Source organism: Bison bison, unplaced genomic scaffold (genome assembly GCF_000754665.1).
Source record: "Bison bison bison isolate TAMUID 2011002044 unplaced genomic scaffold, Bison_UMD1.0 scf7180017864499, whole genome shotgun sequence".
NCBI lineage: Eukaryota > Metazoa > Chordata > Mammalia > Artiodactyla > Bovidae > Bison > Bison bison.
Window position 1 is genome coordinate 29,319 of NW_011495058.1, and position 12,248 is coordinate 41,566.

Consider the following 12,248-nt stretch of genomic DNA (forward strand, 5'->3'; position numbering starts at 1 on the left):
TTTTTCTTCCACACAAGTCCAGTGTGGGATAGTTTGACCCCTACCTATTTGACCTGCCAATGCTTTTTCCATCTCTGAGGGTAAAAACTGAAACATGCAGAATGTTGGAATGCGTCATGTGCTGAGCGTAGGCATGTATCACATGAAGCTGCAAATCCACTAACGTGCTTTCCAACCACTGTACTTCCTTTCCTTTTCCTTATCCCTGAAAGGAACTATTTTTAGTTCCAGATGCTGGAACTACTGTGAACCAAAACCTTCAAGTCACTTTCTTTGGAATGCAGATGAGTCAACACCAGAATGATTATACAACTGGAAAAACTTTTAAAATAATGTTTAATGAGTACACATTTCCAAAAGCAGTCATCCCTTAATCTGGGGAATATATACAAAAATAAAAGGTGTATCATATAATAAAAATGTTCCTAGAATACAGGAAATGTATGAGGAGTGAGGAAGTTTAGTCTGACTTTTTTAATGTAGAAGAATAGTTTAGAACAGTTAAAAAGGACTATAGTTCACACAACACACCTATTTCTGTTTCAAACTCTTTTCCACCTTATGGAGACTGGGGGAATCAGCTGTGTTAGGATGGGCACATTGGTTTGATGGCTTGGGAATGGATATTGGGAGGGGTGAAGGGAGGGCACTGGCTTCTCTGGTCAGCTGGTGGGGCTTGGAGCCTTGTGGGTGAGGCCAGGTTCGTGCCCAGCAATGCCCTGTGATGCCAAAACCACCAGGGGTGCTCTGGAATGTCTGGCTCCCTGGATGCCTTTTGTGAAGTACCCAAGAAGAACATTTTTACTAGGTTATAAAAGCAGAATCCTTTTTACTGTAGGTAAGCTTTTTTTTAAAGCTTGAGTGGGTTGCCATGTTAAATCCCAGGGTATCTTCCTGACCCAGGGACTGAACCCACATCTCTTATGTCTCCTGCCCTGCAGGCGGATTCTTTACCCATTGAGCCACCTGGGAAGCCCCTTGTTTAACCTAAGAGTGGCATTTTCTAGTCTTAGTAATGAACCAGATAGCCAGTAAAAATCTTACTCTTTTACCAATAAAGGAACATGGTTAACCCCAAAGGTTTCCTTTAGATTAGCCTGGATGTACTTAACCTTTAGATAACCAATTCTCTAGCCAAAAGTCAGTGGCCAACCCTGGTACACTTGGGTATTTTGCATAAAATAGAATGAATGAGTAGTGACAGTTACCCTGTCTTTCTCACTGATGCCCTGGGGTCTTCACCACACAGCACAGCTCTGCTCAAAGTCTCAAGCTTTTTTGAATCCTTGAGTAGATCAAGGATAAACGAATGGAACATATATTCTGGGTGTCTTTTCATTAACACAAGCTGAAATTTAAAAATCTGTAAGGGTATAATGGGAAAGATTGAAGATGGGAGGAGAAGGGGACGACAGAGGATGAGATGGTTGGATGGCACCACTGATTTGATGGACATGAGTTTGAGTGAGCTCTGGGAGTTGGTCATGGACAGGGAAGCCTGGTGTGCTGGAGTCCATGGGATCGCAAAGTCAGACATGACTGAGCGACTGAACTGAACTGAACTCAAGGGTATAATGAAACCAACATCTTCAAATGGTGCCAATGATATTAACTTCAGAAATAATTCAGCAATTACATTAAATGTTTTTAAATTTTTAATCCCAATTCTTCGCAAGTATTCTGAAGAAGTAACTTAAAATACACACTAAAGTTATTAGTGCTAAGGTATCCTCTGAAATGTTGTTTTAGTAAAAAATGGGTATAACCTAAATGTTGAATTAGAGCAGTGGTAAAATAAATGCATATTTGATGTAGTATCATGCAGCCACTGATTCAATACATAAAGCATATAAGTAAGCAAACAAAGCTGCAGTATATTAAGTAAAAAAGGAAGGATACACAATTGAATATACAGTATAGGTAGAACTATTTTCAAAACGTTTTATAGAAAAATATTCTGGATTGTGGGTGATGTTTTAATATATTGTAATCATTTTGTATAATGTCATATAGAATATATGATAGTGAAAGTAAAAAGTAAAAGAAATGGCCTATGTGAGGCAGGCAGAAAATTGTCAAATCCGAAGACTTTTGGTTATTTCGGCTTGTGGAAAGGTCATACATAAGGCTCCTCTCAGCTCCATATATGAGCCAGGAAGGCTACTCCTGCTGAAGGTCATCTTGGAAATGGCATCATTACCACAGAAAAGCAGAGAAAACCATCCTGCCTTCCAGCTAGGACTTGAGAAAGAACCAAGTCTCCTATTACAAACTGCTGCTCACACCTCTTCTGCCTAAGACTTCGAAATTCTGTCTCATCTGTGTATTGGTCCAACTTATACTTTCAATATTCATTTAATTTCACTGCTTACATTTATAACAAACTATGATAAATTATAGAAGCTACTTTTTTATACTAGCAATTCATTTCATAGATGATTAATATTGAACAAATTTGAAATATGTTATTTACAAAGCATAGCACATAACCTAAATAATAGTAAACCTGATGTAGTACAAACTTTATAAAATTTATTTAATTTTTTTAAACTTTTTGCACAAGAGCTTTTATCAACTCTTCTTCACGTATGGTACATTGAGAAAATCCAAGTGGATATCCCTCATTTTTAACTCAATCTTTTTTACACTTATTCCTTTGTGGAGGAATGATTTTATGACAACTGTATAAGTTTGCATATATCCAGTCCATGATTATTTCTAATCTATTGTGAAATTTTTATTGTTTTACAAAATAATTCTCCACACTACATGTCCAGGTTGGTTAAAAAAAATATCAAAAAGTACACGTAACTACAGAATTTACCATGGCAATATTTATAATCACCTGCACTTCCAAAAACCAGAATAAAAATCTCATTCCTTTTGCTTCCTTGGCCCTCTTTTTAGACAGATCTAATAAAGCCCTTATCAGCGGCCACCATCTTAGTATTTTCTCTTTCACTCTACTTAGCCCTTGAACCAGAGAAGGAAACTGCATGTACTTCCCCTGGATTTTGCAAGACATTAGGTCATGCATGTTGCCCACAGCAAAGAAGCTTCTTATTGTGAAACCACAAAGCTAATGGTAATTCAGCCCCCCCACCTCCAAAAAAAGGAGAGGCAGAGACCAGCAGTGATTCAATGCGGACCTGAGATTAAATGGTGTCCCATTTCTCAAAGTCAGGCATGATTTCTTTCTCTGTTCACAAACTTCAGCCCATGGTGGGAGAAAAATACTTTCTTCACTGCACTAATTATTCTTCTCTAAACATGCAACACCACGGTTAAGAAGTCCAGGGGAATTGAATTTTGCTTTAAATATCTGTTTTTCCATTCAGTGATGATTCTGAGTATTTCGGGTTCCTTTCCCAACCCTGGCGGATCCGCATAAGGGTCTTGTCTATACAGGGCAAGATGAGGATGAACTTGATCACCAGCACTGTGCAAGGGATGATCAGCGCAATCACGTAGGCTGAAGGGAGATACCACACAAGATTCGAAGGGTTGAGGAATCTCTTCCCACCGTACACCAAGGTGTGGGCTGTGCACAAGATCAGGGTCAAATAACCCAGTTTGGACTATAAACAAGAAACAAAAACATGTACATTAACACTGTTTACATTTTCACGTGAAATACTGTGAGTCAGTGAAGGGTATTTGTCAAAGCGACAAGCCTTTGAAACCTGTAGTATTTAGAACACTGCCAAGAATGGAAAAAACATTAACTCTGCTTTAGGATGATCATTGTATCATTTAAAAAAAAAAAAAGAAAAGACTGCTTACAAATGACTTGGTGGTTTCATCTTAACCTAACTGGATAAGAAAGGTTCCCAGGAATAGATTCTTTTGCATTTGAATAAGTAATGTACCTTCTTTTTCAAGGGTAACACTCTTTCCTGGATCATCTTTTCTGGAGGCCAGAGATGAACAAAACACAGTATGTCCTCAAGAAATACCACTTTAGTGCATGTTGCTGACTAAAAACAGATACTAGCTGAATTGTCGGAGAAGGTGATGGCACCCCACTCCAGTACTCTTGCCTGGAAAATCCCATGGATGGAGAAGCCTAGTAGGCTGCAGTCCATGGGGTGGCTAAGAGTCGGACACGACTGAGCGACTTCACTTTCACTTTTCACTTTCATGCATTGGAGAAGGAAATGGCAACTCACTCCCTAACTTCAAGAACGAGGAATGTGTGTGTGTTTCTTTTTTAATTTGGTATCTGTGCAGGGCACAGCCTCCTCCATCATCCTGCTTTTATGGAGTTTCTCCTATCATGGGGTTTTTGTTCACAGGGGAGAACTTGTTCAACCTGGGGCCTATCTAACTCCTGCCTCAATACCTCCAGAGTTTCTGATTCAGTTTGGTAGGGGTGGGGCATGAGGATTTGTATCTAACATGATCCCAGGTGATGCTGCTGCTGCTGGTGGTCCAGATGCCACACTTTGAAGACCCCTGGTCTACAAAATTAGTTACTAACTGCCTTTAATGATGTATCTGGTGGTTGATGTGTGGAAACACTGATATTCCATCTTACAGACCAGCACTGAATCTGGTATGATGACAGGCTAGCATAGAAAGTTTTATACCCATAAGTCCATATTCTAAAGTTGATTTTCAGAAGTAGAAATTTTGTGTGTGGGTTTCTTTCCACCTTGAGCCTAGTATAGCTCCATGCACAGGGTTCAGTAGTAGTTGATGCTTTTCACTATGTACTCTTAGCTGTGTCTCTGGGAGTGGTCAGGAATCTTGTCCTGCTGGGAAATCAAACCATTATGGAATCTGCCTTTGGGTTCCAGAGTTTAGCTTTTCTAATCTGAAATTGTTTCAGTTGCTATTTTTATGTGATTGCTAGGGAACTGATGGAGCAAAATGAAAATTTATGCACGTATGAGAGAAAAATCAGAATATTTGTTAACTCAGAATCATTTTGCACTAAAAAGTAGATTAAATCATGAAGTCCTTTTACCTGGACAAATCGAAACTCTCTCCAGTTGACCATGTTGCTAACTGATGGCAAGGAAGTGATTCCCAAGACTACAAACAGGAAAAATCCGAGCATTCCCAAAGCGATATATGAATCACTGAGCCAGGAGTTAGTGGTACTAAATGGATTTTCTTTCTTGGTTATTACCTAAAATAGTTAGAAGCAATTTTTAAAAATTTCATTTTTTACAAATTGCCCAAACTTTTAAGGTGATGAAAAAATACCTCTACATCGTTTCTTTGCTCAATGCAAGTTGTATAACATTTCTGAAGAGTCACTCAAAATAATTACACTTAGAAAAATATACTTAGATATTATGTTTCTTGATAGAAAAAGTAATTGGTTCTATTAGGACTTTACTATGATAGTTGACTCCAGAAATTGTATAGAGAATTTTAATTGACCCTGTAAATCCTAAAACAAAATAAACATTTACTTAAACCTTCTTTACCATATGGCTTCTTGTTCCCCAAGCAAAAATTGATGTTCTCAAACGATTACATTAGGGTTCTGTTTTCCTGCTTTATATGCTGATTATTCACACACATGAAGTTTGAGTTCTTTTCTTTTTTTTTGGAATGTAGCTTCAGGTCTGTTGTAACACATCTTGAGAGAAATCTGGCCCCTGTAACATGACTATTACCCGAGGACATGCTATGTATTTGTTATGGAAATAATGTATAGAAATCCCACAGACACACCATCAATGAGTTATTGACTAATAAACTTTGACACTGCAGTAGGATTGATCAAAACCAATTATTTCCAAACCAGAACTGATGTATAGAACTTTCTCTGGAACTGCTTTAAGACTCCCTGAGCTGATTCTCTCTGAATATTGTGACTGTGCAAAATATAGTTTTTGACATTTGCTCAGAATTGTTTAGTTTTCTAGTCATTGAGGATGGCATCCCACAAGACAAACATTAACAGAGTTATAAACACCCTTTTGTAAATTTGTTTACATTCCTCTGATTCATGTTTGGACATGAAGCCCCCTCACTTATAAGATGGTTGGTTTTGACTTCCAAAAGAAAGTAGCATGCATAAAAATAGAAACTTTAAATTTTGGCTTCCATTTATTGAAGTAACTCAAGTAGGTTCATTAGGTTTTCCTGAGCCCTTACATCTGTGTACCAGTGAATCCTGAGAATACAGATATGGATTCAAGTGAACCTGGGAATCTAACTCTGACTCTTCAATAGTTATATGAGATTTCAACAGGATTTGTTAAAAAACCAAAGTAAAACAATAAGCTCCCCAAGACAAACATGAACTGTCTAATTGTAGCTGCTTTAAAAATTAAAGATGTTTAGAAGAGCGGTTTTCTATAATTATGAAATGGAATATGATGTAGCAAGATTGCTCTTTGACTTAAAAATAGGAGAATACAAGTGAGTAGAGATGTACCTGGGTAATGGTTCTGTTGTTCGATGTCCATCGTACATAATAACGAATAGGGATCACAAGTGTGTAGAGGACATGAAGGAAGGCAAATCCCAGTGCTATCAAGCCAAGCTGCTTTCTGCAAAGCATCCAGTGGTCAAGCCAGTCTGGGAATCGGCGGTATTTTGTACCTCGGTACAGCTGCAGAATGGCAGCAACAACACCAGGGAGGTAAACCAAGGCGAGCAGTGTGAGTGCTGCTATTGGAAAGACCCGATTTGGAATAGAAATAGGCAGACGGAATGTCCTGTCTCTTTTTTCATAAACATAAGGGTAGATTACTTCTCTTATTACACAGTAGAAAAAGAAGAAGACACACAGAACAGCAGACAAATAGAAGGGGAACCTCCACATTGGAAAGAGTTGTAGCGGGTAGTTTTCAATCTCATTGGCTGCCATGAGAGATCCTTTATCCAATGGAGTAAGTCCAAGACTACGAACGACGTCCATCACTCTTTGCTTGGCTTTGCTGTCATTTCCACAGATAAACACCTGGGTTAAAATAATTAATTTTGTATTTATTCTTTCTTTAGTAATGGAGGACGTTGTTATATAGTAGTTAACTGCTTCTAAAATAAGGCTGTAGAGTGAACATATTTAATGAGATAATGGTTTAGACTTGCACATGTATGTTGGATAGTTAAGTACCAGGCTTTTAAGTTGAGAGTGGCTTAGGCATATGGCCTTGATATGATTAGACTTGGTTTTCTGCAGTACAGACAACTTGAGTTCTCTTCTGTATTTGTGGGTGCCACATCACTTACAGATTGTTTTTAATCTTGATGAATAAATGAAACCCATTTCATACAAAGTAATGGGAGTAGAAAGGATATCCATCAACAATTTAGCAGTGTTATTTTCTAGTACTGACAGGAGGCCTCTAGAGGTTGACACCATTGGGTTCTATCATGCTGAAAGCTCAGGGTATAGATAATGGGAAATCACTACAATTGGTTACCCTACTTTGTCAAACCCAAGAAAGCTATTCATGGCACATATTAGCAAAATAAAATATTTTATTTTGAAATTATGTTTTGGAATCTTTGAGGTAAGTGCATATTAAGACATTTACTTTTTAAAGATGGAGTGTAAATCTATCTTGTAATCTTACCTGCCGACTTGCATCTAGCGCCCCTGACTGGAGAGCCCAGGCTGAGATGGTGTTAAATGCTTTTACCACGTGGGTTCCTGGCACCAACTGAGCAAGGTACTCTGCATTTGACTCTGGATACTGATTGATTTTGAGGTTGTTGCTGACATCAACCAATATTTTCCCCTTGAGAACCTCGGTTAATTCTGTGAGAAAATCATAATGTTCCCTGTGTATTGTTATGATTATAATGTCAGATTTCTGGGCTGCATCAGAGTAGCTCATGACCTCTGCATCACTGGGCAACAGGCTGGACATCCCGGGGGTTCGACTTCCAAAAACAATAGAATAACCACACTGGAGCATTTTAAGTCCCAGTGATCTTCCAAAATCTCCAGTTCCAAAAATGCATACAGTTTCTTGCTTTTCTGAAGAATGCATAGTGAGAGGAGATGCATCTGTAGAAGTTTTCTCCATAACTGAAAGATAATCAAATACCCAAACAAAATATGAATGTTCTGGTAAAAAGGAATGAAAATTATATCAAGGAAACAGTGATTGAGTGATGTTTGAATCTTCTGATGAATTATCTCAAGCACATTCCCTACAAAATTTGGAAGGATTAAAAACTGTCTCATATATTCTCATATGTCTTATTTAACAAAATCTTGTATTGGATGAAGAAACGCAGTGAAAACCCAAGACATTTACCAGTTGTGGTCTTAAACTGTGGATGTGTATCACAATGATACTGCATTATTGAGTACTTACATTATTACATTAGTACTTACATTATTGAGTTCCCAAAATTCTCAAGAGCAAAATCTGACAAAGAATGCACTAATATGGAAATTATAGACCAACTTATTTATATTTAGTGATGCAAAATCCCAAATTAACCAACAGTATCTGGTAGCCTGTTATGAGACAGTGCACTTGGATCAGATAGGATTATTCTAAAAATGTAAAGATTAGTTCTATAAATTCAATATTATAAAATCTATTAATAGAATACACCATATTAGAAAATTATTTCCTCACACTGGCTCCCAGCAGACCATATTTATGTATGCTAAGTGGACCTACATTAAAATTTGACAGTTTTTCTTTATTTTTATTATTTTTTTAAAAAGGAACAAATATATATTTCCTTAACATACAAAATATCTTTCTCAACCTAAAATTCAGTTTCATACTTTAAAGAGAATTACTAGAAATATTCCTAATAAAGTCATAAATGAGGTAAATATATATATCCTATATTATTGTTTGGATTCTAGCTAACACAATTGTACTGGAGAAAGAAATTAGAGGTATAGAAATTCAAAAGGGGTTGTAGAAAATCAAACTGTAATCTTGGGAAACTCGAAAGTCAATTGAAAAAGTGCTATACACATAAAAGCAATTCAATATCTTGTCTGGGCACTCAATTAATATCAATGCTCTTCTCATATGAGAAAAATAAACCAATTTGAAGATTTAATAGAAGAAAAGGCCCTATTTATGGCTGCAACAAAATAGAGATAGTATTTAAGAATGAACTTAAGATACAGGGTATATATCGTATATATGGGGAAGATCCCCTGGAGAAGGAAATGGCAACCCACTCCAGTGTTCTTGCCTGGGAAATCTCATGGATAGAAGAGCCTGGTGGGCTAGAGTCCGTGGGGTCATAAAGAGTCAGACATGACTTGGCAACTGAGCATGCACACACACCAGATATGTACAAGATCCAAATGAAGAAAAATTTAAAAATCCCCTAAGACTCAGAAAATTCATGTAAATAGAACTGTACAGCATGTCTCTGGGTGGGTAGCCTCAGCTTCACAAAAATGTCAGTTTTCTCTGGTTTAATCTATACATTCTGAAAAGTGTGCTAGTTCTATTCTAATAAATAGAGGACCAGTTTTATTAAATATTTTAAATCTAAAATATTATTCTGCTGTCACAGAAATAACAAATGTTCAGTGGAATAGAGTAAAAAAAAATCAGAAATGAACCTAAATTTATATGATAAAGATGAGCATCTCAAGTCGATGTAGAAAAGATTGCTTATTCAGTAGCTAATATTATGACAACTAAATAACCAATTGGAATAACAAGCTTAATCTATACTCACACTCTTCCCCAAGGTAAATTTAAAATATATTAAGACTTGAAATGTATTTTTTTTTTAAAGAAATGGACCTATAATAGAACTGTAAGAGGCCATGGAGAATTATTTTATAACCTTAGAGGGGAAAGGTTATAAACTTTATGACTTCAATATAGTAAAAGATTTCTTAATCTTACCCAATGTAAAAGAAATGCAGGGCAAAACTAACCTGATATAAAGTTATAAACCATCTGACTGTGTTGCTTTTTAAGATTTTGAAATTTAAATTAATAATAAATCAAATAAAACTTCTTGAAGTTTTTATGATCTAATAAAATCATCTAGGATATTCTCCATTTTCAAAGAATATTATTTCTTATTTTGATTCTGAATTTTCTCAAAAAAATTCTCTTTCCAATATTTAGTATATAGTGTAAGCTTTTAGTTAATCTTTTTTGGGGGGGCAGTGGGTAGTAGTCTCTTGTGTTCAGTGATGCAACCTCAGTGCTAAAAAGAGCACTGACTGTGATGGGCCAGGCATTTGTTGATAAATATTTATGGGATGATATTGGAGGGGTGGATCGTTAGAGTTGTAAGCTGCAGTTTGCTCTGTGTGTCTGGCACAGTGAGAGGTGCATGATGAAGAGGAAGCTGAATGAGAATAGAGTGAACACTGGGAGGAAGGGAGGAGTAAAGAGAGAAAGTTGGTGGTGGGGGAGCTATTAAGGACATTACTTCTTTCACCCAAATGGATTTAAAGTAAAACTCCATGAATTTGATGTGGAATTTCAAACCAGACCTAATCACTATTCACTTCCGACATAGTGAATTTCATGCAGATTGCAGAGCATATGAAGCTTTCACCTTTTAAAAAGAAGTTCAGAAATTTGCCCTTTTCATTTTAGCCTATGGAAAATACCTAAATTTTTTTGTTTTTGTTTTTTTCCAGTGTTGTGTTAGTTTCAGGGTATAGCAAATATATATATGTGTGTGTGTGTATTCTTTTTCATATTCTTTTCCATTATAGGTTCTTACAAGATGTTGAATATAGTTCCCTGTGCTATATAGTCAGTCCTTGTTTATCTATAATATATATATATATTATATATATATATATATTAGTGTTTGTATGTTAATCCCAAACTCCTAATTTATCTCCCCTCCCTACTACCCCTCTGCTTTGATAACCATCCATTTTGTTTTCTACACCTGTGAGTCTATTTCTTTTTTGTAAATAAGTTTATTAGTATCATTTTAAAAAGATTCCACATGTAAGTGATACCATATGACGTTTGTTTTTGTCTAAATTACTTTGGGGTCTTCCCAGGTGGTGCTAGTGGTAAGGAACTTGCCTGACAATGCAAGAGACATTAGAGATGTGAGTTTGATCTCTGGTCAGGACGATCCCCTGGAGGAGGGCATGTCAGCCCACTCCAGTATTCTTGCTTGGAGAATCCCACGGTCAGGGGAGCCTGGCCAGCTAGGGTAGAAAAGAGAAAAAGGTAGAAAAGTCTCTGAAGAGACTTAACATGCAGGGCCAGCCATGTTGCATTATTTCATTCTTTTTTTTTTTTTCATTGTTTCTTTATTTCAGTGCATCCAAATTAAATTATTTCATTCTTTTTTAAGACTGGCTTATATTCCAGTGTTTATATATACAATGTCTTCTTTATCCATTCATCTCTTGATGGACATTTAGTTTTTTCGTCTTGTCTATTGTAAATAGTGCTTCTATGGGAATGCATGTATCTTTTCAAATTAGAAAAAAGGAATTCTTACCTGAGCTTATCTGAAGCTGTGTATTAATATCTATATCACAGGCAGATCATTCAGACTTTTATAAATAATCATAAGTTATAGAGAAAAGGGACAAGACATATAAGACTTTTATATACTCCCACAGAAACTCTTTGAATAATTGAATTAACCACAACAGCTGAATCATTTTATAAACTAGCTGATGACTAATATCTTGAACTGTATCAGAGAAGGGTATGACTTTATATGAGAAAGCACCTGGAGATGAGCACAGCCTATCATATGGAAATACAGCTATGGCTTTGAAAAATTCTTAGGAGCATCTTCAAATACAAACTAGTGTAGCAATTTATATTTCTAATCAGTTAACAATTAGTTGTTATAACTCAAACCCTCAAACTGCTGAATGATGCTTTAATTTTTTACTTTGTGGAACTGGTTTGTAAGTGTATTGAAAGAATGCCTGTGTGCCTGTCTGTCCTATCATTTTTTTTCATTATTTGTCATAATATATTATTTTTCTCTTTTTTATATTGGAATGAACATTTGCAAGCAAAATACAGATTTGACAAAGTTCCTGGTGTCCTGCAGTGAGATGGATGATGTCTATATTGACATATTCTCATTTGGATCATCTTAATCATCTATTTCTGCTTTATTGACTATGCCAAAGCCTTTGATTGTGTGTATCACAATAAACTGTGGAAAATTCTGAAAGAGATGGGAATACCAGACCACCTGACTTGCCTCTTAGAAACCTATATGCAGGTCAGGAAGCAACAGTTAGAACTGGACATGGAACGACAGACTGGTTCCAAAAAGGAAAAGGAGTTCATCAAGGCTGTATATTGTCACCCTGCTTATTTAACTTA

At 36.4% G+C, this 12,248-nt stretch overlaps 1 protein-coding gene across 2 annotated transcripts in view; it reads right to left on the reverse strand.

Annotated features, from left to right (window-relative positions):
- Window positions 1-319: 319 nt before the first annotated feature.
- Window positions 320-12,248, reverse strand: part of STEAP4 (STEAP family member 4) — a 26,303-nt gene continuing 14,374 nt past the window's right edge. The window contains exons 1-5 of one of the 2 annotated variants that reach the window (XM_010828998.1): window positions 10,971-11,008; window positions 7,545-8,002; window positions 6,398-6,925; window positions 4,970-5,134; window positions 320-3,578 (exon numbers count right to left, since the gene is read on the reverse strand). In XM_010828998.1, coding sequence (XP_010827300.1) covers window positions 3,315-3,578; window positions 4,970-5,134; window positions 6,398-6,925; window positions 7,545-8,002; window positions 10,971-10,989 — 1,434 coding nt within the window. In that variant the 5' untranslated portion in view covers window positions 10,990-11,008 and the 3' untranslated portion in view covers window positions 320-3,314. Of the gene's footprint in view, window positions 3,579-4,969; window positions 5,135-6,397; window positions 6,926-7,544; window positions 8,003-10,970; window positions 11,009-12,248 lie in introns of those variants that run through there. The other variant, XM_010828999.1, reaches the window with a different exon arrangement.